The sequence below is a fragment of the Tachyglossus aculeatus genome, chromosome 17, assembly GCF_015852505.1.
Source record: "Tachyglossus aculeatus isolate mTacAcu1 chromosome 17, mTacAcu1.pri, whole genome shotgun sequence".
NCBI lineage: Eukaryota > Metazoa > Chordata > Mammalia > Monotremata > Tachyglossidae > Tachyglossus > Tachyglossus aculeatus.
The window spans coordinates 35187801-35212021 of NC_052082.1; the positions used below are offsets into that span (position 1 = coordinate 35187801).

The following is a 24221-nucleotide window of genomic DNA, read 5'->3' on the forward strand; positions in this document are numbered from 1 at the left end:
TATAAAACAATAACAGTACAGTACAGTACAATTACGGTGTACTGTGCTTACTGTGTGCAGAGCACTGTACTAAGTACTTGGGAAAGTACAATACAACACTAAACACAGTAGGAGCTCAATAAATGCGATTGAATGAATATATATACATATATATATATAAATTACAGGCTTAGTGGGCTTACTGTGTGCAGAGCACTGTACTAAGTACTTGGGAAAGTACAATACATCACTAAACACAGTAGTGGCTCAATAAATATGATTGAATGAATATTAATATATATATAAAACAATTACAGTACAGTACAGTACAGTACAATTACAGTGTACTGGGCTTACTGTGTGCAGAGCACTGTCCTAAGTACTTGGGAAAGTACAATACAACACGAAACACAGTAGGAGCTCAATAAATGCGATTGAATGAATATATATATGTACATATATATATACATATATAGATATATAAATTACAGGCTTAGTGGGCTTACTGGGCTTACTGTGTGCAGAGCACTGTACTAAGTACTTGGGAAAGTACAATACAACACGAAACACAGTAGGAGCTCAATAAATGCAATTGAATGAATATATATATACATATATATATGCATATATAGATATATAAATTACAGGCTTAGTGGACTTACTGGGCTTACTGTGTGCAGAGCACTGTACTAAGTACTTGGGAAAGTACAATACAACACGAAACACAGTAGGAGCTCAATAAATGCGATTGAATGAACATATATATACATATATATACATATATAGATATATAAATTACAGCCTTAGTGGGCTTACTGGGCTTACTGTGTGCAGAGCACTGTACTAAGTACTTGGGAAAGTACAATACAACACTAAACACAGTAGGAGCTCAATAAATGCGATTGAATGAACATATATATACATATATATACATATATAGATATATAAATTACAGACTTAGTGGGCTTACTGGGCTTACTGTGTGCAGAGCACTGTACTAAGTACTTGGGAAAGTACAATACAACACTAAACACAGTAGGAGCTCAATAAATGCGATTGAATGAATATATATATATATATATATATATATATATATAAATTACAGGCCTAGTGGGCTTACTGTGTGCAGAGCACTGTACTAAGTACTTGGGAAAGTACAACACTAAACACAGTAGGAGCTCAATAAATGCGATTGAATGAATATATATATATATATATAGATATATAAATTACAGGCTTAGTGGGCTTACTGTGTGCAGAGCACTGTACTAAGTACTTGGGAAAGTAGGCGCTCACTACATACACCCAATCGGCGCTCGATCAATATGAATGAATGAATGAATGAATGAATGAATGAATGAATGAATGAATGAATGAATGAATGAATGAATGAATGAATGAATGAATGAATGAATGAATGAATGAATGAATGAAGGCGGGAAAAGGAGTGCCTGCCCCTTTAAATCGGCAGCGGCTCCGAGCGCGGCCACGCCCCCTCCGCCGGTTGGCAGGGCAACTGACGCTCAGGCGAGCCAATCAGCGGGCTCCTCCCCCGCGCGCCAGGGGCCAATGGGAGCGCCGCTGGCGGGCCCGGCGGCCAATGAGCGGGGCGGAGGGGCGGAGGGGCGGGGCTCGGGGCGGCGGGCGGCGGGGCCAAGATGGCGGCGCCTGAGGCGCCGCTCCTGCTCCTGCTCGTCGTCATGGCGCCGGCCGGGGCCGACCAGACCGACGAGTACCTGAAGCGGGAGCACTCCCTGTCCAAGCCGTACCAGGGTGAGGGGGCGACCGGGGGGCGGGGACGGGCACCTGCTCCGAGGTGGGCCACGAAGGGGGCGAGGAAAAAAACAACAACAACAAAAAACGAAGGCATTTGTCACCAGCACTGTGGGAAATCCACGGTCATCAGGTGGGGCTCACAGGCCTCACCCCCATTTGACAGATAAATAAAAATAAATGATGGTAGTTAAGCGCTCACTAGGTTCCCAGCACTGGGGGAGAGCCATGGTCATCAGGTGGGCCCACAGCCCTCATCCCCATTTGACAGATAAATAAAAATAAATGATGGTATTTAAGCACTCACTAGGTGCCCAGCACTGTGGGAGATCCAAGATCATCAGGTGGGCTCACAGTCCTCATCCCCATTTGACAGATAAATAAAAATAAATGATGGTATTTAAGCGCTCACTAGGTGCCCAGCACTGTGGCAGATCCAAGGTCATCAGGTGGGCCCATAGTCCTCACCCCCATTTTACAGATAAATAAAAATAAATGATGGTATTTAAGCGCTCACTAGGTGCCCAGCACTGTTCTAAGCGCTGGGGGAGAGCCAAGGTCATCAGGTGGGCCTACAGTCCTCACCCCCATTTTACATATAAATAAAAATAAATGATGGTATTTAAGCGCTCACTAGGTGCCCAGCACTGTTCTAAGCGCTGGGGGAGAGCCAGGGTCATCAGGTGGGCCCACAGTCCTCATCCCCATTTGACAGATAAGTAAAAATAAATAATGGTATTTAAGTGCTCACTATGTGCCCAGCACTGTTCTAAGCGCTGGGGGAGAGCCAAGGTCATCAGGTGGGCCCACAGCCCTCATCCCCATTTGACAGATAAATAAAAATAAATGATGGTATTTAAGCGCTCACTAGGTGCCCAGCACTGTTCTAAGCGCTGGGGGAGATCCAAGGTCATTAGGTGGTCCCACCTGGGGCTCACAGTCCTCATCCCCATTTTACAGATAAATAAAAATAAATGATGGTGTTTAAGCGCTCACTAGGTGCCCATCACTGTTCTGAGCGCAGGGGGAGATCGAAGGTCATGTCCTCATCCCCATTTGACAGATAAGTAAAAATAAATGATGGTATTTAAGCACTCACTGTGTGCCCAGCACTGTTCTAAGCGCTGGGAGAAATCCAACGTCATCAGGTGGCCCACGTGGGGCTCGCAGTCCTCATCCCCATTTTACAGATTAGTCAAAATAAATGATGGTATTTAAGCGCTCACTAGGTGCCCAGCACTGTTCTAAGCTCTGGGGGTGATCCAAGGTCATCAGGTGGGCCCACAGTCCTCATCCCCATTTTACAGATAAATAAAAGTAAATAGTGGTATTTAAGCACTCACTAGGTGCCCAGCATTGTTCTAAGCACTGGGAGAAATCCAAGGTCATCAGGTGGCCCATGTGGGGCTCACAGTCCTCATCCCCATTTTGCAGTTAAGTAAAAAATAAATGATGGTATTTAAGTGCTCACTGTGTGCCCAGCACTGTTCTGAGCTCTGGGGGAGATCCAAGGTCATTAGGTCGTCCCACATGGGGCTCACAGTCCTCATCCCCATTTTACAGATAAATAAAAATGAATAATGGTATTTAAGCGCTCACTAGGTGCCCAGCACTGTTCTAGGCAGTGGGGGAGATCCAAGGTCATTAGGTGGTCCCACGTGGGGCTCACAGTCCTCATCCCCATTTTACAGATAAATAAAAATGAGTAATGGTACTTAAGCACTCACTAGGTGTCCTGCACTGCTTTAAGCGCTGGGGGAGATCCAAGGTCATTAGGTGGTTCCATGTGGGGCTCACAGTCCTCATCCCCATTTGACAGATAAATAAAAGTAAATGATGGTATTTAAGCGCTCACTGTGTGCTCAGCACTGTTCTAAGCGCTGGGGGAGATCCAAGGTCATCAGGTGGGCTCACAGTCCTCATCCCCATTTGACAGATAGATAAAAATAAATGATGGTATTTAAGCGCTCACTGGGTGCCCAGCACTGTTCTAGGCACTGGGGGAAATCCAAGGTCATTAGGTGGTCCCACGTGGGGCTCACAGTCCTCATCCCCATTTTACAGATAAATAAAAATGAGTAATGGTACTTAAGCACTCACTAGGTGCCCTGCACTGCTGTAAGCGCTGGGGGAGATCCAAGGTCATTAGGTGGTTCCACGTGGGGCTCACAGTCCTCATCCCCATTTTACAGGTAAATAAAAATGAATAATGGTATTTAAGCGCTCACTAGGTGCCCAGCACTGTTCTAAGCACTGGGGGAGATCCAAGGTCATCAGGTGGGCCCACAGTCCTCATCCCCATTTGACAGATAAATAAAAGTAAATAATGGTATTTAAGTGCTCACGAGGTGCCCAGCACTGTTCTGAGCGCTGGGGGAGATCCAGGGTCATCAAGTGGGCCCAAAGTCTTCTTCCCCATTTGACAGATAAATAAAAATAAATGATGGTATTTAAGCACTCAATAGGTGCCCAGCATTGTTCTAAGTACTGGGAGAGATCCAAGGTCATCAGGTGGTCCCACGTGGGGCTCACAGTTCTCATCCCTATTTTACAGATAAAAATGAATAATGGTATTTAAGCATTCACTAGGTGCCCAGCACTGCTCTAAGCGCTGAGAGAGATCCAAAGTCATCAGGTGGGCCCATGTGGGGCTCTCAGTCCTCACCCCCATTTTACAGGTAAATAAAAATAAATGATGGTATTTAAGCACTCACTGTGTGCCCAACACTGTTCTAAGCACTGGGAGAGATCCAAGGTCATCAGGTGGGCCCACGTGGGGCTCACAGTCCTCACCCCAATTTTACAGATTAAAATAAATGTTGGTATTCGCTAAGCGCTCACTATGTGCCCAGAACCGTTCTAAGCGCTGGGGGAGATACAAGGTAATCAGGTTGTCCCACTTGGGGCTCACAGTCTTCATCCCCATTTTCCAGATGAGGTGACCGAGGCCCAGAGACGTGAAGTGACTTGCCCAGGGTCACCCAGCCGGCCTGTGGCTGAGCTCGGTTTGGAACTCGGGTTCTCGCTAGGTCGTGCGGCTTCTGAAGGTCAGGGTTGGGCAGGCGGGTGAGTGGATGGAGGGGTCTCCACCGAAGCGTGGGGCGGTTGGTGATGTGTGCTTTCTCTCCCCTTTAGGTGTAGGGACCGGCAGTTCGTCGCTGTGGGACCTCTTGGGCAACGCCATGGTGATGACCCAATACGTCCGCCTCACCCCAGACATGCAGAGCAAGCAGGGTGCCCTGTGGAACCGGGTGGTAAGAGCCCCCTTCTCTTAGCATGTTGGGGTCCAACCAGTCCGTCCTCAAACTTCAGGGTGTGCCCTTCGGGGTGCGTTCCCTGAAAATTCTTCCTGGGACTATACGAGGTTCGGATCTCATTTTCTTTTCCCGTACTTCTGGGGGTCCTCAGAGAAGAGTACCAGCTGCTCCTCCCCTGGATTAGCGAGAACGTTTTGAAAGTTGTCCAGAGGAGTTGGGTGTTTCGACATGACTGCGCGCTCTCTAGCCAATGCAAAGCAGCCCACTGTTACCGGAGACCTGCGTTTGAATCCTGGCTCTGAAAGCAGGGGAATATCTGCTCCGTGTCTGCCCACAGTGGGTGAAGATTTCTGACGAAATAACCAGCTAGGGCATCCCGCTAAGTGGACAGACCTAACTGGGATCCTGAAAATAGCTGGCTAACTTTTTTTCTGAACGGCGTTTGTTAAATGCGTACTGTTCCGAACTCCAGAGTAAATACAAGTTTATCGGTTTGGACACAGTCCCTGTCCCAAGAGGGGCTCACAGTCTAAGTAGGAGGGACTAGGATTTAATCCTCATTTTACAGTTAAGGAAACTGAGGCACAGAGAAGTAAAGCGACTTGCCCGAGGTCACCCTGAAAGCAATGGGCAGAGGCAGGATTAGAACCCAGGTCCTCCAGCTCCCAGGCCCGAGCACTCGGCCACACTAACTTGGACGGCAGTGGCTTGCGGTGTCCTGCGCGGTTTATGGCGCGCTGTCCCGGCACCGGGCTGTGGTCCCTGGGGCTGGCATCGCGTCCCACACGGGTGCTTCTCAACCCGCTGCTCCGCTGCCTTCCTATTCCCGTGTGGCATTCCGTAAACCAGCGTGAATGGGATTGGCAGGGGGGAGAGAGTGTGAGCGGCGCCAGGCCCACTACCGCCACTATAACCCCTTCCTCCGGGCAGATTCTCAGCCCCGACTCCAGCTTGTTCTCAACAGGAGACGTCCTCATCGTGAGAATCACTTCCCTGTTGTTTAGCAGTGCCAGAGCCTCTGCCCACCCTCGGAGAATATTGCACTATTTCTCAGTTCGTGTGGCGGGGGGACCTAAAGATTAACTTTTGGAAGGTCTCGAGCCCGCCAAATGATCAATCTCTGTAGGTCCCCATCTAGGTAACTTGGTAATGCGGAATTATTCGATTGGCTTAGGCATTTCAAGGAATCGCTCTGGGGCAGGAGAGGGACTCAGATATTTAGAACATTGGGAATATTCGTTTAGCCTGCCTCCTGCGTTATTAGTCAGCGGGGCTTTTTTGAGCACTTAACTGTGTCCAGAGCCCTGTACTAAGCACTTAGAGAGGGCAGTATAACAGAGTTGGTAGACATGTTCCCTGCCCACAGCAAGCTTGCAGTCTAGAGGGGGTGCAACGGGGAGCGGGAGTCCACCGGATCCGATTTTTGACTCCAGGACAGTTTCCAGAGAACCTTCTCCGCCTCCAACCCCTCCATCCCCAAGCCCCAGGGTCGTCTTGTGGCTTTCTCTCTACTTCCCTGTAAGCAGCAGACAGGAAATAGGCTCCAGGTCTGAGAGATTTTTTTGCCTCCACTGTATTTTGGTGTTAACTAGGATGAGTTTGGGTTATTTCTCTAGCCTGATTAAGGAGGAATCTTGAACCTGCCAGCGGTTAGCCTGGCAAGATCCCAAACAACGAGCAAGTGTCGACGGGGAATGATCCCGGGGGCACTGTGGAGAGGCGGCGGCTAATTGTCGGTCTGGAGTCCCAGCATCGTGTAGCTAGGGAGCGCAGGATGTGTCCACTGGTCCCAGCCCAGTTTCCTAACAGCTTCTCGTGCCCAGAAGCTAAGGGGAGAGAACCCGGGCAACCTGAGGTTGGTGAGGAGTTAAATTAATTGGGGCACTTCTTAACTGTTTACTGTGTGCCAAGCGCTGGGGTAGAGAAGAGGTTGGGCCCCGATTCGACACAGTCCCACCTGGGGCTCACAATCTCTCTTATCCCCAATTGACGGGAGAGGAAACCGAGGCCCCGGAGAGGTTAAGTCACCAGGCAAGCTCACCCGGCAGGCAAGGTGGCAGGGCCGGGTCTAGAACTCGGATCTTCTGACTCTTAGTCCCCTGCTCTTGTCCGTAGGCCTTGCCTTGGCCGCCGCACCTCCTTAGTTCAACCGTGTGCTTGCCTCAAACTCACCTGGCCCCACGGAATCTGAAAAACCAGCAAGGGAAGTTTTAGAGGAAACGAAGAATGATTTAACAGCGCGGCAGATACACCACATAAACGTCTAACTTTTTTTGTTTTTTGAAGCCTCTCACGGTGGTTTTGTAATTCCCCCCCCCCCCCCCCCCCGGAACTGTCAGACTGTCAGCTTTTGAGAAAAGGCAGGTGGTCTGAGCATCAAGGCCCCCTGCCTGCTCTGCCGTTGAGCGGGCACATAGTGTCTCCCGCTGTCTCCGGGTGGAGCGTGGGTACTACGTGATTAGAAGCACCCGTCAGCGGAGCTTCGTTAATGCCCATCTCTTTACTTACCCCTGTCCAAGGTTTGCAGCTTCTGACCAGCCTTTGCAGCCTGCCTCTCAAAGCCGGTGTGGAAGTAAACCGCAACGGGCCGGAACTCCAGTTCTGGTAAAAGAGACAGTCCCGGAACGGCCGTTCTGGTACGGACCTGGTTTCGCGACGGCGGGGGTCAGACTCGCCTCGGCCGCCTCTCCCTCCCTCCCTCCCCCACCCCTGCCTGGCAGAGTGCCCTCGTGGACTGCTCGGAGTTGTTTATAGCGTCCGCTAATTACACCCGAAACTACCACGCAGGACAAGGTGTTCCCTGGCTCCGCTCCGCTTTTCTTGTCCCCCGATAAGCAAGCCTTTGGCTTCGCAGACCAACTGGAAGTCTGACGGGTAGGAAGCTGAGGGGAAGGCTTCATTGATTGTTCCAGGAGAGGAAGACTCGCCAGGGGTTACCTCGTAGCTTGGAAATAAATATTAACCAAGCAAGTAAGCTCCCTCTTGCTTAGCTGACCTCTTCCCAGAAGTCGGGGGGGTCTTTCCACCCCAAACCTGGGGGAAGAGTTGAGCTGCTGCAACAGAGTTTTGGGTCCCTTCTCTGCCTCTCTCAACTTCTCCGTGCCGCCCTTATTCCCGACGAGGAGAAAACTGTGGTGGCGCGTCATCAAGCTAGTGGGACGTTAAGCATTTTCCCCCTTTCAGCCAGGCCGTCGTCAGTTATTCAGGGGTTTTAACCATTATTGTTATTGTACCACAGATGGGTTGATGGTCGTATCAATCAGTAATATTTTACCGTTGATTGATTATTGAGCCTTTACCGTGTGCAGAGCACTGTACTGAGGGTTTGGGAGAGTACAGTAAAGTAGATGGAATCCCTGCCTTTGTGGAACTTGTCTAGTGCGGGACTAAGCCAGAATGAGAATAACTTGGCACTCCTACAGTAGGCACCCTGAGAGACCTGAGCTTTGTGTCTTCCATAGTAAGTGCTTATTACATGCCAGGTACCAAGCTAAGATATAGCCTCGTGGAAAAGGCGCAGGCCTAAGAGTCAAAACCTGGGTTCAAATCCCGGCTCTCCCACTTGTCCGCTGTGTGACCTTGGGCAACTCACTAAACTTCCCTGGGCCTCAGTTTCCCCCTCTGTAAAATGCAGGTTCAGTCCCTGGTCCCCCTCCCTTTTAGACTGTGAGCATCATGGGGGACAGGGACTGTGATTGACCCAATTATATTATACCTCCTCTAGCGTTTAATATGTGTTTGGCCCATAGTAAGCGCCTAACAAATACCACAGTTATTATTATCGGTATTAGCTCAGGCACAGTCCCAGTCTTGGAGGCAGAGAGATCTGGTATTTTATCTCTTTTTTACAGGTGAGGTAATTAAGGCACAGAGAGGTAAAATGCCCAACACCCGTCTACATGTTTTGTCACCTGTCTACATGTTTTGTCACCTGTCTACATGTTTTGTTGTGTGTCTCCCCCTTCTAGACTGTGAGCCCATTGTTGGGTAGGGACCATCTCTCTATGTTGCTGACTTGTACTTCCCACGAGCTTAGTACAGTGTTCTGCACACAGTAAGCGTTCAATAAATATGAGTGAATGAATCCAGCAGGCAAGTGATGGAGCCGGGTTTAGAACCCAGGTCTCCTGACTCTCAATCCTGTACCGTTCTCACTAGGTCACATTGCCTCCCATTGTGCCAAACAGATGATAATAAAAATGGTATTTGTTAAGCACGTACTATATGCCAGGCACCGTACTAAGCCCTGGGGTGGATACAAGCAAATTGGGTTGGACACAGTCCCCGTCCCCCATGGGGCTCACAGTCTCAATCTCCGTTTTACAGACGAGGTAACTGAGGCCCAGAGAAGTGAAGTGACACACCCCAGGTCACACAGCAGGCAAGTGGCGGAACCGGGATTAGAACCCATGACTTCTGACTGCCAGGCCCGTGCTCTAGCCACTAGGCCATGCTGCTTCTCGTTAACCGGCTCAGCCTGTGTCCAGTAGTGTTGATCCGAGGGCCTTGTTCCGATGCTAATAGACCGAGGATGTCTGGGGGAAGATCGCCGTTTGGCAGAGACGGAGGACCTGGCAACTTCTTCTCCTGTTGACTCCAGTCTCTTCTCTTGATGCAGCCGTGTTACTTGAGAGACTGGGAACTGCAGGTGCATTTCAGAATCCACGGACAAGGGAAGAAAAACCTAAACGGAGATGGCTTTGCAATCTGGTACACCAAGGATCGGATGCAGCCAGGTAGAAGGTCGTTGGGGAGGGGGGAGGGAGGCCCTGATCTTAGAGCAGGTGGGTGGTTCACAAAATTAATCAGTTAAATTTATCGAGCGCTTACTCTGTGCCAAGCACTGTACTAAGCACTTGTTCACCTCAGTTTACGTTTAGAAGGTGAGTGGGAGAGGCAAAGCCAACTGCTTTTCTGGGGAAAAGACTTTCCCCTGGCCTTTCTATTCTACAGACCAGTCTAAGGTTTCTAGGAAGGAAGCTAAACTCGGTAAATGGGGATGTCTGGATTGGGCCTAATACTGGCAAGTTTTTTTTTTTCTCCATTAGCACTTAGGGATTTCCCAAGGTTGCCACTTAGCATGTTACTGGTGAAGAAAGTTTGGGCCCTCTTTGGGTTTCGTGGGATGAACTTATCTCTTCTAGAACTGCTGCGTCGTAGAGGAGGGCACTTCTGTCTGGAAAATTCCTCCCTCTCCTGTGGGTGGAAACCTTCGTCCCTGAGGAGACCATGAAAGCGGGGTTAGAAACAGGCAAGGGATTATAGGGATGGACGTCACCCCCTTCCACCCCCGTATTCCATACTTCCTAATGGGGAGCAGTCCATGGGCCCCAGTTAGAGTCCATGGGTTGGATTGAAATTGGACTGGGAAAAACCCAATATTGATTTTTTTTTTTTTTATGGTATTGGTTAAGCGATTACTATGTGCCAGGCACTGGGATAGGTTGTCCTAATCATCAGTATTTATTGAGTGCTTACTGGGTGCAGAGCATTGTACTGAGCACTTGATACAAGAAAGATACAAGATGATCGTGTTGGACACAATCCGTGTCCCATATGGGGCTCGTAATCAATCCGCATTTAACCGACGAGGTAGCTGAAGCACAGAGAAGTGAAGTGACTTGCCCACGATGCCAGTCGACAAATGGCAGAGCTGGGATTAGAACCCAGGTACTCTGACTTCCAGCCTGACAGAAGGGAGCTGGCGCAGAAGTGAGTTCAGGGCGAACCGTAAGCGGATCAGGCCTCCCTCCCTCCCTCTGGGGAGCTGAGGTACAAGTCCCGTGCTTCAGCCAAGAAGTTATCTTGCTTGTAGAAGTTTCCGCACCATCAAGCAGCTGCCCTGGACACGACCCCACTCTCGCTTTGGCCGGATTCCGCTCGAGCCCAGGCTGAATTTGGCTACCCGAGTCCATTTAAATCCAGAGTCCAAGGCTGGGGTCGGCCAATCCAGATCTGGCTGGCGGTTTCTATGCAGACACACCTGGTGATGAACTAGGCTGTCTGCTCGCCCCCTCCTCGGATGAGTCCAACATGTCCAACCCCCAGCTCACAGATGGGATGATCTCTGTTTGCTTTCCGTTCCAGGACCTGTCTTTGGGAGCAAGGACAACTTCGTGGGGTTGGGAGTGTTTGTAGATACCTACCCCAACGAGGAGAAGCAGCAGGAGGTAAGGACAGGGTCACCCTGGGTCTCTTCCTCCTTAATAACCTGTCATACAGGGTCAGATCAGTGGTGCGTTCTGCCGCCTACATTGGTGCCCAAGGATGCTGGAGGGAAGTGTGTGTTGTCTACCTTCCTCCTTCCATCTATTCTCCCTGTTAGGGGCGTGCTTTCTAACAATCCCTAACTTCTTGAGACTTTCTTTAAACTTTTCTTTGAATTAACCCTCAAATAGCCTTGTCTTTCTCATCTGAGTGCCAGGGACTAGTAAGCTATTCTGTAGTGCCCCAAGGAAGGTGATGCGGCATGGAGTTATGGGGACTGGAAAGTGGGGGCCCTTGGTCCCATTTGTGCAGTTTCTCGGAATTTGGATATCGGTCAGTTATCTCTGGCGGGAATGTAGAGGGGAAGCCGATCAATCAGTCAGTGTGCAGTCACTATGCTAAGCACTTGGGAGAGTGCAGTACAAAAGACATGTTCTCTGTCCACAAGCTGACAGTCTAGAGGGGGAGGCAGACGTGGATATAAATAAATCATATATGGATATGGACGTAAGTGCTGTGGGGTGAATATTAAATGCCCAAAGGTTGCATATCCAAAAGCATAAATGATGCAGAAAGGAGTGGAAATAGGAGAAAAGAGGTTTTAGCCAGAGAAGGCATCTTGGAGAGCATGTGACCTTAATGAGGCTTTGAAGGTGGGGAGGGTGGTGTTCTGCCGTGTATGGATTGGGAGTGCGTCCCGGGCCAGGGGGAGGACGTGGATAAGGGGTCGGCAGCAAGATAGACGAGGTCGGGTTACGGTGAACAAGCTGGTTAGTGGAAGGCTGGGCTGAGGTAGGAGATCAGTGAAGTAAGGTAGGACAGGGGTGAGCTGATTGAGTGCTTTAAAGCTGATGATAAGGAGTTTTTGTTTAATGCGGAGGTGGATGGGAAACCATGGGAGGTTCTTGAGAAGTGGGGTAGGTCTTTATGGCAAGGGGGCTTGGAAATTAATTGGGAAAACATGTGGGAGGAGAGGGGAGTATTTTGGGAGACAGGCTTTTGAACCTGGGAGAGCTGTGGGCTGTCAGCTTTAGAGAGGAAGGGAGTTCCAAAATGGGAACCGCACGAGCTAGGAGAAGAAGGCAAGAGAGTGGAGAGAGAGGTCCAGGTATAAGGTTAGCTTGGGAGAGTAGTGGGTGAAGAGATGTGATATGTAAGGTGGGGGAATCAGTGGAGAGTCGGAGAGCCAGTTGTGAAGCATTTTTGCTGGATTTGGAGGAGCAGAGGAATGTGTGTCAAGCGACCCTTCAGAAGGATGGATCATGCCACCTGTAGTATAGGTTGTAGAGGGGAGAGGCTGGAGGTAGGGAGGCCAGAGAGGAGACTAGTTCAGCAATCTTGCCTTGCCTGTGACCAGTCCTTGACCCAGTGTGGAGCAGGTCCGGGAGATGTGGAAAAGGTACAGGCAGGATTTGGCTGGAGATTGAATTGTACGAGTTGGAGGAGAGCGAAGAATCAAGGATGACACTGCATTTGAGGGCTTCTGGGACGGGGCGGGTATTGGTGTGGCGGACCAAGGGATGACATTTTGAAAGAGGAGTGGGTTTAGAGGGAGGATGAGTAGTTAGGTTTACACGCGGTAAGTGCCTAGAAGAGAAGAGTAGGTGTGGACGGTAGTTCTTCTGGTGGTATTAACTTGTGTTTCTTCCCCCTCATACATCCTAGGCATTGGTTGGATGAGGCTGGCCACTCAGATGTTGTGTGTAGGCTATACTGCTTACTAAAACTTTTACCCATACTCAGCCCTTAGCTGGGGCCACTCCTTCTCGCGTCCTTTCCTTCCTCCCCACTCTTATGGTCAAGTCACTATTCCCTGTGGCAAGGAAGATCTGAAGAGAGGAAAATAATTAAACCCCAGCAATTCTTTGGCTTGACATCCAAGTGAGCCTGCCCGCCTCCCTCAAGGTACCTTGTTTCCTCCCTCTTGCCCCGTGCAGATGAACCTCAGATAACAGATTTGGGCTGCTGGAGAACCGACAGCAGACAGCGGAGAATAGGAGCTCACTGGGTATCGTCGCCTAGTTGAGGAAAGGGAAATTTAGAAAGGGAGCTCTGGGGAGTGAAAGCGAGCAGCTTGCCAGGTATGACTTGAGGTCGTGAGGGCAGATTTGTTGTTTGGAGCAGGGGGACTAACTTTGCGTGAGAAGGGGTGAAAAGCAGGTAGAAATTTTCCGGGGACTGGAGACTGGGAGGGGACAGGCTTCAAATAACTAACCGGCCCCACAGACTCCGACTTTTCAGCCCACCTGGAACCTGTCAGGTCTTGTCGGAGACTTGGGATCGGTGAGGCTGGAGTCCAGGTCAGAAGGCTGTGGGTACAGTTGTCCCCATGGGTTTGACATGCACATTTGCGATTGCCTTTTGAGTATCAGTGATAAACGTCCATCTCTGTTGGGAGCAGAGCCCCATTCTACCACTCGCCTGGGCCAGGTTAATATAAATAAATAACCAAGGAAAAATGGACCGGAAAATCGGCTCTGAAAAGAAGGAAATCACTTGCCGATTAGTAATATCCGGTCTTATTCTCTCATCCATTTTTTGCTACTGCCCGACGAGTTCTCTCCTTAAATAGGGGAGTTCCTGGCTTTCCTCACTTCTCGAACCATCTTGTCCGGGTGCTTCCGTCTCCTGGCTCATGAGGCCTGGTCCTCCACATTCCCAACCGCTTTGATGAAGCAGTTGGGAGTAATTGCATTCAGCCTATTGGTAAATGTTGCCCACTAGCCCCTCAGCATCTGCAGATTTTTTTTGTTCATGGTTTTGCCACAGCGTATGGCATTTGACCGTGGCCATATTCCCAGCCGTCGTGGGGCCCCAGCTCCTGCCATCTGCTTCCTCTTCGGTCGCCAACGACCCCAGCGTCACCTCTTCAGTGGCCGGCTGGCCACCTTCCCCATCCCTCAGAAAACCCGGATGGCCGGGATTTGTAGGATAAGCTCTCTAGTGCCACAAGTGCGGTCGCAGTTGGTATTCCCAGTCCCACCTCATTCAAGGAGGGGGTTTCTCTAACCAATCCCCAGGGAGAGCCGGCGGTTGGCCATACGCCACGACTATTTTTCACCAAATGTTTTCCTGCCATCCAGGGGCATGGGTGAGGGGGTGATCAGGCACTGGTGGTGCCTCCTTTCTGGAAACTAATAATACTAGCTATGGTATTTGTTAAGCACTATGTGCCAAACACTGTTCTAAGCTCTGGGGTAGATACAAGCTAATCGGGTCGGGCACAGTCCCTGTCCCACATGAGGCTCATCGTCTTAATCCCCATTTTACAGATGAGGTAACTGAGGCACAGAGAAGTGAAGTGATTTGCCCAAGATTACACAGCAGACAAGTGACAAAGCGGGGATTCTGTCCACTAGGCCATGCCTAGGAAACTAGAAAACCACCCTGGAGTTTACACTAGAACACTAGAAACTAGATCATTATTATTATTGTTACTATTATATTATGCACTCACTATGTGTCCCCCTCTAGGCTGTAAGCTCATTGTGGGCAGGGACGTGTCTGTTAATTCTGTTGTATTGTGCTCTCCCAAGCGCTTAGCACAGTGCTCTGCACATTGTAAGCACTCAATAAGTATGGCTGATTGATTGTCAAGCACTGTTTCAAGTGCTGGGGTAGATACGAGCTAATCAGAATGGACAGTCCCTGTCCCACATGGAGCTCACCGTCTAAGTAGGAGGGGAACAGATAGTGGATCCTCTGATATTGAGGAAACTGAGGAACAGAGAAGTTAAAGTGACTTGCCCAAGGTCACACACAACAAGGAAGTGGCAGAACTAGGATTAGAACTCGGGTCCTCCAACCCCCAGGCCCATGGTCTTTCTGCTATGCCACACTGCTTCCTAGTAGAGCTTCCTTTCTTCTAGACTGTGAGCCCACTATTGGGTAGGGGCCGTCTCTATATGTTGCCAACATGTACTTCCCAAGCGCTTAGTACAGTGCTCTGCACACAGTAAGCGCTCAATAAATACGATTGATCGATTGATAGTAGTGCCCACCGCTTTTGTGCGGATCTCTGATTTGGGGCCACATTACTGGGGAAAACAATGGTCATTGGTAGCCTTTCTGAACCAGGGCCATGGCGAATCATTCAATAAGAGAGTTGGCTCTGGAAGACGAGGTCAAAAATCATTGAGCTGGTGAGTTCTTCAGTGTGCTCTTCAGTTCTTCAGGGAGCAAACCACTCATTACGCTCCTGTCAGTCGTATGTATTGAGCGCTTACTGTGTGCAGAGTACTGTACCATGTGCTTGGAAGAGTACAATATAACAGTATACCAGAAACGTTCCCTGTACTTCAAGGGGTCGTAAAATGCTGCAGAACTACTGAATAAGACCTTGACCTGATGATGTTCCTCTATTCTTGGCCTCATGAAGCCATCAGCTGACGGTCACTGGTTTCTCCGGGAAAGATGGAAACGTACCGGGAGTACGGAGGGTCCTTACCACGTGGAGATGAGATGTCCCGGGCATCTTTGAGGGGGTGACTCAGGAGGGAGAAAGAAGGCAGAATCAGATCCCTCCCCCATCCTGTGCTGGGTTTAGGGTGGAGTGTGACAGAGGGGCATTCATATTCCTGTGGTGTTACCCCAGCTGCTCAGAGGGCTGCTCCATGGGCTGAAATGTTCCCACTTGTTGGCTCCCCAACATCGTTATCCATGGCCAGAAGAGCCACCCTTCTATCTTCACCTAACGTTGGAGCTGAGCCATCATCTGGAGAGCTCCCAATCAGTCATCCCCTTAGGGAGAAGCATCTTTTGTCTCTGGGGATTTGGAGAACAAACAGGGTCCTCTCTTTTTTCCCCGAGACATGGTAACACTGTCTTCAGTTTTGCTTTAAAACCAAATTCAGAAAAAGCCAGAAATCGTTGGGGCAGAAACTGACTGGCTTGGCTGCTTTGCCAAGTTACCAAAGGGATTCCCTCCCCACTTTGTTGTGAAGAGACTTCATTGCTCTGTTTCTTTTATTGTCACCAGCTAAGAGCCTGGGTTTCTCCCCCAAGGCCCGGGAGGCCTCAGACTGGGAGTGGTGTTTCTAGAAGGCTCTTTTACACCCGGGTCTGGTGAGCGATCACCTACTCCAGGGAATTGGAACAAGGGATTAGTTAGACCTCATGGGGAAAAGGTTCCTGATTCTTTGCAATCTTATGTTTGTGCAGGGCCTGGGGTGAAAGGAAGGGAAAAATACAAGCTGTATATTGAACTTGACACCCGATAGGTAAAGCTGTTATTATTAATAACGATGAGGCGGAGGGTATTAAGCGCTGTGTCGTAAGCACTGGGATAGATACATGGTAATCAAATTGGATATGTCCCTGTCCCACTTGGGAAGCTCACAGTCAGAGAGAGAGAGAGCAGATAAGGGAACTGAGGCAACAGAAGGTGAAATGACTTGCCCAGTGCCACCCAGCAGGCAAGTGGTAGGGCTGGAAGGAAAACCCAGTTCTCCTGACTCCTGGCAGTAGTAAGATTTTTGCAAGGGGGAGTGGGTGGATTGTTTGCTTTTTTTGTGTTTTTTTTTTCTTTTAAATCTGCATCTACTCTCTTTAGTCTGTCCCCAGAAATGGTGAGGCAGAAATGAAAGCGTATTGCAGAATAGGCCCGGGGTCGGGTGGTGGGAGAGGTATGTTGGCAGAATTGGAGTAGTTTTTCAGCCACCCACCCTGGACTGCCTGTTGAGAATCTGGGGGTTGAGGGCGGCGGGAACCTTGTGCTCAGCCCCTCCAGGCATGGTTGGATCATGGGCACATGCCGGCGCCATCCTGAGACAGTGGAGGTCTGTTTCTGTTGGCAAGGTGGGTCAAATGCCCTCCTCCCTAATTCCAAGAAGGGAGCTCCACGGTCAGTTTAGTACCTCTAAACTCCAGCGCCTCTTGACTTCAAGTTTGACTTGGGGTTTGTTGTTTTTTAAACTGAAACGAGGCAGTCGCCTTGAGGAAAGTCTCAAACGCTCACCTAGTTGGATTCCGATTCTCTCTTTAAAAAAAAATATTTGTTAAGCACTTACTATGTGCCAAACACTGTTTTAAGCACTGGGGTAGATACATTGTTATCAGGTTGGACACAGGCCCTGTCCCTCCTCCTGGGATCCCAGCCTAGGTAGGAGGGAGTAGGATTTAATCCCCATTTTACAGATTTTCTTAGGGATAGACTCCTGTTTCCCCAGGAAGCAACCAGAAGACAGCACGAAGTCCAACCCTGCGCTTTGCTGAGAGATAGACTGAAGTCCCTTGAATTACCCACCTCATATTGATGCTTGCAGTTGACCCATCCCACGTTGGGCAAGGGGAAGCTGAGCAGGTATCTGAGAAGGAGCAAGTGAGCTCCAATGGATCAGGTCAGATTCTTAGGCTGTTGAGATCCCTGGGGCCTGAGGACAGTTGGGTGGTTAGGTCCTGGGCTTGGCACGAGGCTCTAAGTTTGGAAAAGCTGGAGCAGCAGTGACTGAAGGATTTCTCCCAGGTCAGGGAAGAAGGCGGCCCGTGCCCCTCCTCTCCACTTCCTCTTTTTCCATCTGGGTGAAATGGGACCCAGGACATCTTTATGGTCTCCAGAGGCAGGTAAATAGCCTGATTGGTCTGGGTCTGTGGTTTTGAAAATTCATTCCCGATTCTCTTGGACTCCCTGCATGAGTTTGGGGGACCCCTGGACTCCCATTTGGGAAGGGATGGTGGTAGTGATAACTGTAGTAGTAATAGTGGGATGTACAGTGCTTACCATGTGCAGAGCTCTGTACCAGGCGCTGGCGTAGAGTGAAGATAATCAGGTCGGACACCTTCATTGTCTGACGCAGGGCACAAAGGTCTAATGAATCCCCGTTGTACAGATGAGGAAACAGGCCCCGAGAAGTGAAGCGACATGCCCACAGTCGCACAACGAACGTGGACTAGGAGGGATTAGAACCTAGGTCCTCTGACTCCCAAGCCCACGCTTTTTGTGACTAGGCCACCCTGATTCCCAGGAACTCCCGCCTGGGGCATTCCGGGGGACGAGACTGGGGTGCCGTTCTCTGACATCTAGGCCTCGTCTCTTCAGTAGCCCGTTCCGACCTCTGACCCTCTCTCCTGTCTTCTTCTGTGCCCTCTCTTTGTTCCGTACTAACTCGCCGGACCCCTCCCCCCCAGGCCCTGAAGAAGAGATATTCTCCAGGAGTCCAGGTACTTCGATTCTTGACCCAACATGACCCTTTCCATCCTCTCGTGTGTCCCTCCCATGTCCAGTGATGGGTGGGGATTTGATGTTCCTCCTGTCTCAGTGGCCACCAAATTCCCAGAATCAGAACTAAGCCCTAGGTGTAGCCCCAGTCTGCATGCCGACTTCTCCAGCCTTTTAGCGGAGAGCAGGTCACTCACCAGAAAACTCACAGCATGCCTAACGTTTCTCCTTCCGTCCCCTACTCCCTGCCCCCCGTTTCCACTGGCCTTCTCAGGAGGTCAGTTCCCTGCATCCGGAATTGCTCATAGAAATCTTTCTTAAGGCTGAGGGGGCCGCCAGCGTCTGAGCTCTCAGGAGGCCAGGGGTTGCCGAGGCAGTGGAAGCCCGAGGATTTACATAGCCATTGGGGAACGTTGCCGTGCTCCCTGTGAGAGAATTTTGGTTCGGGTGTGGATGGCAGGGGAGGACATTTGGCCCAGGAGGAATTGTTTTGTAGGTCAAGCATCCCGGGCCTGACCCCGACTCTGATCGGGCGAGCACCGTGGAATACCGTGGGGTCTGGAAACCATCCTGAGTCCAAGAGCTCCCTCCGCTCATGGGCCTGTTTCCTGGTGTTGGCTGAAGTCATTTTCAAAACTTGGTGCCTTCAGGGTCAGGATCCGGAGTCTCTCGGTCGTAGGTTCGGGGCCCCTCCAGATTCAATGACATCTGGAAACTGCTGCCAGGAGGTGGGGTGTTCACTTCCTGCCGTAGCAGAAGTCTTCATCCCTAGATTGGCCGTAGGAGGTTGGTTGAAGGAGGCGTTGGCACCATTTTACCTGCTCTGATGTGCTGCAACTCCTACTCAGCTTGTATGTGCAATTCCTGCTGCTGTGTATGTGTCTGTGTGTGCACCCATGCGCTTTTTATCTTGCAAGGTGCTCTCATAGTTACCACTGTATTCCTCCGTCCCCTCTCCTTCTCCCCAGCGAGTCTTTCCGTACGTCTCAGCCATGGTGAACAACGGCTCCCTCAGCTACGACCACGAGCGGGACGGGCGGCCCACGGAACTGGGCGGCTGCACAGCCATCGTGCGCAACCTCAACCACGACACCTTCCTGGTGATTCGCTACGTCAAGAGGCGCCTGACGGTGAGTCCCCTCCTCCAGTGGGCTGGTTTGGTTCCTCCGCCCGTGGCTGGGCCCCCGCTCACCCCGCCTTCTCGTTCCAGATCATGATGGACATCGATGGCAAGCACGAGTGGAGAGACTGCATTGATGTGCCCGGGGTCCGCCTGCCCCGTGGGTACTTCTTTGGCACCTCATCAGTCACCGGGGACCTCTCAGGTACTGGACGTCCCGTGCATGTCTCTCTACTTCAGCTCAGGTCATCGCCCCCCACCAGGCCTTGGCGAGACTTCTTCCCCAAAGTTGGTCTGAAACCCAATTGAACCCCAGCCCCCTCAGTGCCTTCCACCAGAGCCAGCCTTGTTCTGGGTTGGCCCCAGGAGCTCGGGTCTGGCCTGGGTTGAGGCCAAGGGGCCGCTCTCTGGTGCAGCTTTAGCTCACCTAGTCTCAGGTTATCCTTTGGACACGTCAGACACAATCTGTGTCTTCTCCAGGGTTCCCCCCAGAGTGTGTACCTTGGGTCCAGGTGAGTCCCTAAAACTGACCAGTTTCCCTGGACCAGGGAGGAATCCATGGGCAGGAGGCATCACCTATATGTGCTCCGGAGCGGAGCCGAGTAGAACCACTCCCCTGCCCTTGCTCTGGCCTGAATGCTCGTTCCCAGGACAGACCAGAAATCGGACGGGTCTGTCTGAGCTCCGAAACATTGGATGCTTGTTGACCTCCTTGAGTAGTTTGGTAGACCCTGGACATCAGCCTTGTAATGGCACTCCTTTGCAACGGTTATCCATGTGCTGCTTGTTATAATGAATCCAACACCCGCCATCCCCTTTGTACAGCGTTTGGCTGTGGAGCCATTCGTTTCTTGGTCCCCTGTGATGTCTTCATAACGAGGTGTTGGTGTTGACTCTTTTGTACTGGGTGTTGTTACCTGGTTAGCCCCGGCTCCGAAGAGCTAACCTATTGCCCGCCTCGTAAACTACAACCTGGCTGGCCAGTACAGCCAGGAAAGCTCTTTTGGGTAAGAAGACGGGGTACTCTTGGCTCAACTGACCTCTCCGGGCCTCAAAGGCCATCCCTAGTCAATGCCTCGGCCACCCCAGGTAGGGAATATTGGAAGCCCATCCTCCAGGGTCCCCCAACCCGTCCCCAGCCCATCTGGACCAATTCCCGGGAGCTCCATCCGGCCCTGGGCTTCAGACTCACAACCTTTCCTTCCCATTCAGTTCCCGGGCAGCTAAGGCCTTTTCGAGGCTTTTCCAGCCCCTGAAGCTGTGGGTGTCAGTCGGTCCAGCGGCTGCTGACAGTCATCGGCCTAATTTCCTGCCCCTTATCGCTTCCCCGAGGGCTGCGGGGAGAGCAGAACGATCCCCTGCGGGGCCTGGGGCACGAGAACCATGACGCAGGCATAGCCAGAAATGGCCTACTCTGGGGAGACACCCACCACCTCTGTTCCTTCTTTTCCCTGATCTCCCCGACGGGCGGCCCTGACGCTCCCGGCTCCTTTGGTTCTAGATAACCACGATGTCATCTCCATGAAGCTGTTCCAGCTGACGGTGGAGCGCACTCGGGAAGAAGAGAAGCTTCACCGGGACGTGTTCCTGCCCTCGGTGGATAATATGAAACTCCCTGGTGGTGAGCAGGAATGGGACTGGGGAAAAGTTACGTGGCGAGAAATTTCAAGACGACCACCAGGCAGGCGGTGGGAAGCCGTGGGTGCCAAGAGCCCTGGCCATTCATTCGTTCAGTCAAATTTATTGAGCGCTTACTGTGTGCAGAGCATTGTATTAAGCGCTTGGGAGAGTACGACATAACTATAAGCAGACACATCCCTTGCCCACAATGACCTTAGAGGCTAGAGCCAAAACAGAGTGGTCTGTGAGGCCCTGCCCTGAAGGCTGGGGAGCTAGGAGAAGCAGAAGGGGGTCGGGGCTCTGGAAATGGCAGTGGTCTCTTGCCTGCCTGCCGGTTCCCCGGGACCCAAGCCCCCCCAAAGCCCCGAGGGTTCTGGAACGGGAAGTTAGGAGCACTCACCTAACCTTTCTAGCTGAATGGAGCTGTGTTTCTGATCCTTCAGTGTCATCCGCCGCAGAACCCTGGAGCGGCCTCGCCCTCTTCCTCATAGTCTTCTTGTCGCTGGTGACCACCGTGTTCGTCGTCGTCATCGGCATCATCGTCTACAACAAATGGCACGATCAGAGCCGCAAGCGCTTCTACTGAGCCTTCCTCTGGCTGATGCCACCGCGGCCAAGAGCGGAACCAGCGGGGCTCTCGGCTCAGCCTTCGGCCCGCCCGGGAATTCTCTGGCCTCGGAACCGAAGGTGCCCGTTTGGCAGCCTCTTCCCGCCCCAAGGGGACAAAGCCACTTGGACCTTGCTCTGTATCGGGAGCTCCGCATCCTGGGATACTGCCACTCACCCTGGGACACCTGACTAGGGGGTGGGCACCACCTCCCCACCCCCTTCCCTTTAATGAAACTGCAATGTGCCTTCCTGGGAGCTCTCCCTCCCCCAGCCCCAGCTAGGAGCCAGAGCGGGTAGGGAGACCACACTCTCTGGGCCATTCCACAGTTGGATTCCTAGACTGGTCAGTCAGGCTACCTCAAAAGCAGCCAAGTGGAGGAGGAGAGAGAACTTTTTAAATCTCTGAAGCTTTGAGATGTCTGCCCGAAAACTGGGACCCACTTCTTTCGGCCCTCCTTAGCTACCTGTATTCCACCGCACTGACTTTTTCGGTTCTAGCCTCTCCTCCTGATAAGTTTTCCCTGGAGATGTCAATAAGGACTTTTCTCTCTACGCCTTCCCCCCTTTCTCCCTTCCTCTTCCCCTTCTGGAGTATGTCTACAAGAGGTCTGCTGGTGGGGGCTGGGCAGTTTCTCCATCCCAGATAACCTGGAAGGCCTCGGTCCTGGAGCCGGTGGAGAAATGGGCCGTTCCTTGGCTCTTGCTTTCTGAAGGGCCGGTGGGAGGAGAGAAATCTGCTCTCCTTGGATGCCCCAACCGCCCTTTCCCAGCCTTCCGTCACCTGTTTGCCGGTTCATATTGGGCTTGGGGTCCCCACCTCCCTTGTGGGTCCTTGGAAAGCCTCTGGCCGGGACTCGTGTGTACAAGTTGAGTTAGCTGAAGGCTGGGAGCCATTTCCCTTTAGTGCTCTGGGTTTTCATAACCACTGGCTCCAGGCCTCAGGAACCTGCCTAAAGGGCTTACAGGAACCACTCCCACTGACCCCGGCTCACTGCGTGTACTCTGCTTGTGTCGTTCCCGAGTTCCAAAAGTCGGGAAGAGTCTTCTTCTGCGGCCCAGACCTAGCCATCCTCTGGGGAAATTGTTTTAATTTCCTTAGTGGGAGCAAAAGGCTCTCTGCTCTGGGGGCCAGCGAAGTCCCCATCTCTTTTCCTTCATGGAAAGTTTGACCACGGAGTCCGAAACGCTCACCTCCCCGATTGATCCCTCTGCTGCCACCACCGCCACATTTATCTAGATGTCTCATGTTCCTCCCAGTCCCGAGCCTTCTTGTCTGCCCTCAGGGGGTTTGGTCCCCCCGGGAGGGATCTGGGGTCTTTTTGCTATCCCCTCCCTCCCTCCTTCCATCCCATGGCCGAAGCACAAAGGAAATTCCGAAAACAGCTGAAGGGTCAAGGGCATCCCGGTCTGTCTTCCGTTCCGAGGCCGACCCGTCCCCGTAGCCCAATTCCGGGGGAGGTGCCGTCGAACTGCTTAGCCTGAGGCAGGCAACCCGGGCCCTATTTCCCCTCACCTTCAACGGCCCTGCGGCCCGGCCCGGACAAGCCCACCTCTGGCTTCGGCCAGATTGAGCCTCTGCAGTCTCCACTTTTAGGGACTCGGGCGACTTGTATGGGCCACATACTCCAGCAACGTGTGCCTGTTCGCCCGTGGCCTATTACAATCCTGACTGCTGGGCCGGGGTCGGGGCTCTCGAAAGAGGGAGGCGTCTCACTTTCCGAAGCAGTAAAAAAGCTGCATTTGAGGCCCGGGACTGCACTTGGGGCAGGCTTCCAGAAGGGAGCAAGTCGGCTGGGGAGACCAAGAGATTGGGAAAGCTCTCGGGGAGAAGAGGGCAGAGGAGAAATTTCCAGTTTGAAAATGAAATGGAAGGCTGTGTAAGAAGAGATGGGGCTGCTCCTGTCCTCACACAGTGTAAGGTTTGTGCTGCTGGGTTTCCAGCTCCTGCCGCCGGTCGCTGAGAGTGACTTGCCCCAAGCTATGTGTCTTTCCCTGAGGTGATTCCACCCCCTTTTTCCGAACTGGGCCGTGAGAGGAAAACTAGCAGAGTGGAAAAAAATAAAGAGAAAATGAGAGTCTCACATACTTTGGCATAGCTTCCTTGGCAGCTTGAAGGGTTTGGTGACTGGTATTTAATAGTAATGATGGTATTTATTAAGAGCTTACTATGTGCAAAGCACTGTTCTAAGCGCTGGGGAGGTTACAAGGTGATCAGGTTGTCCTACATGGGGCTCACGGTCTTCATCCCCATTTTACAGGTGAGGTAACTGAGGCCCGGAGAAGTTAAGTGACTTGCCCAAAGTCACACAGCTGACAAGTAGCAAATCGGCGGGATAGGGTGGTAAGCTGTTAAATGGGCTCATGGTCTTCATCCCCATTTTACAGATGAGGTAACTGAGGCCCAGAGAAGTTAAGTGACTTGCCCAAAGTCACACAGCTGACAAGTAGCAAATCGGCAGGATAGGGTGGTAAAGCTGTTAAATTACAGAGATGGGGTGGG

The 24221-nt window shown here is 51.4% G+C and overlaps 1 protein-coding gene across 3 annotated transcripts; it reads left to right on the forward strand.

Annotated features, from left to right (window-relative positions):
- The first annotated feature begins 1644 nt into the window (after positions 1–1644).
- Positions 1645–23804, forward strand: LMAN2L (lectin, mannose binding 2 like). Of its 3 annotated transcripts, none has more exons than XM_038759148.1 (9): positions 1645–1752; positions 4888–5006; positions 9628–9745; positions 11097–11179; positions 18342–18374; positions 19341–19502; positions 19583–19697; positions 20994–21113; positions 21556–23804. In XM_038759148.1, exons 1-9 carry the CDS (start codon positions 1680–1682, stop codon positions 21696–21698), a joined length of 966 nt encoding a protein of 321 aa, XP_038615076.1. In that variant the 5' UTR covers positions 1645–1679; the 3' UTR covers positions 21699–23804. The 3 variants fall into 3 exon arrangements, with proteins under 3 accessions (XP_038615076.1, XP_038615077.1, XP_038615078.1); XM_038759150.1 differs by lacking the exon at positions 1645–1752 and adding an exon at positions 7529–7645 and having other exon boundaries at positions 4919–5006; XM_038759149.1 differs by lacking the exon at positions 18342–18374.
- The last annotated feature ends 417 nt before the right edge of the window (positions 23805–24221 follow it).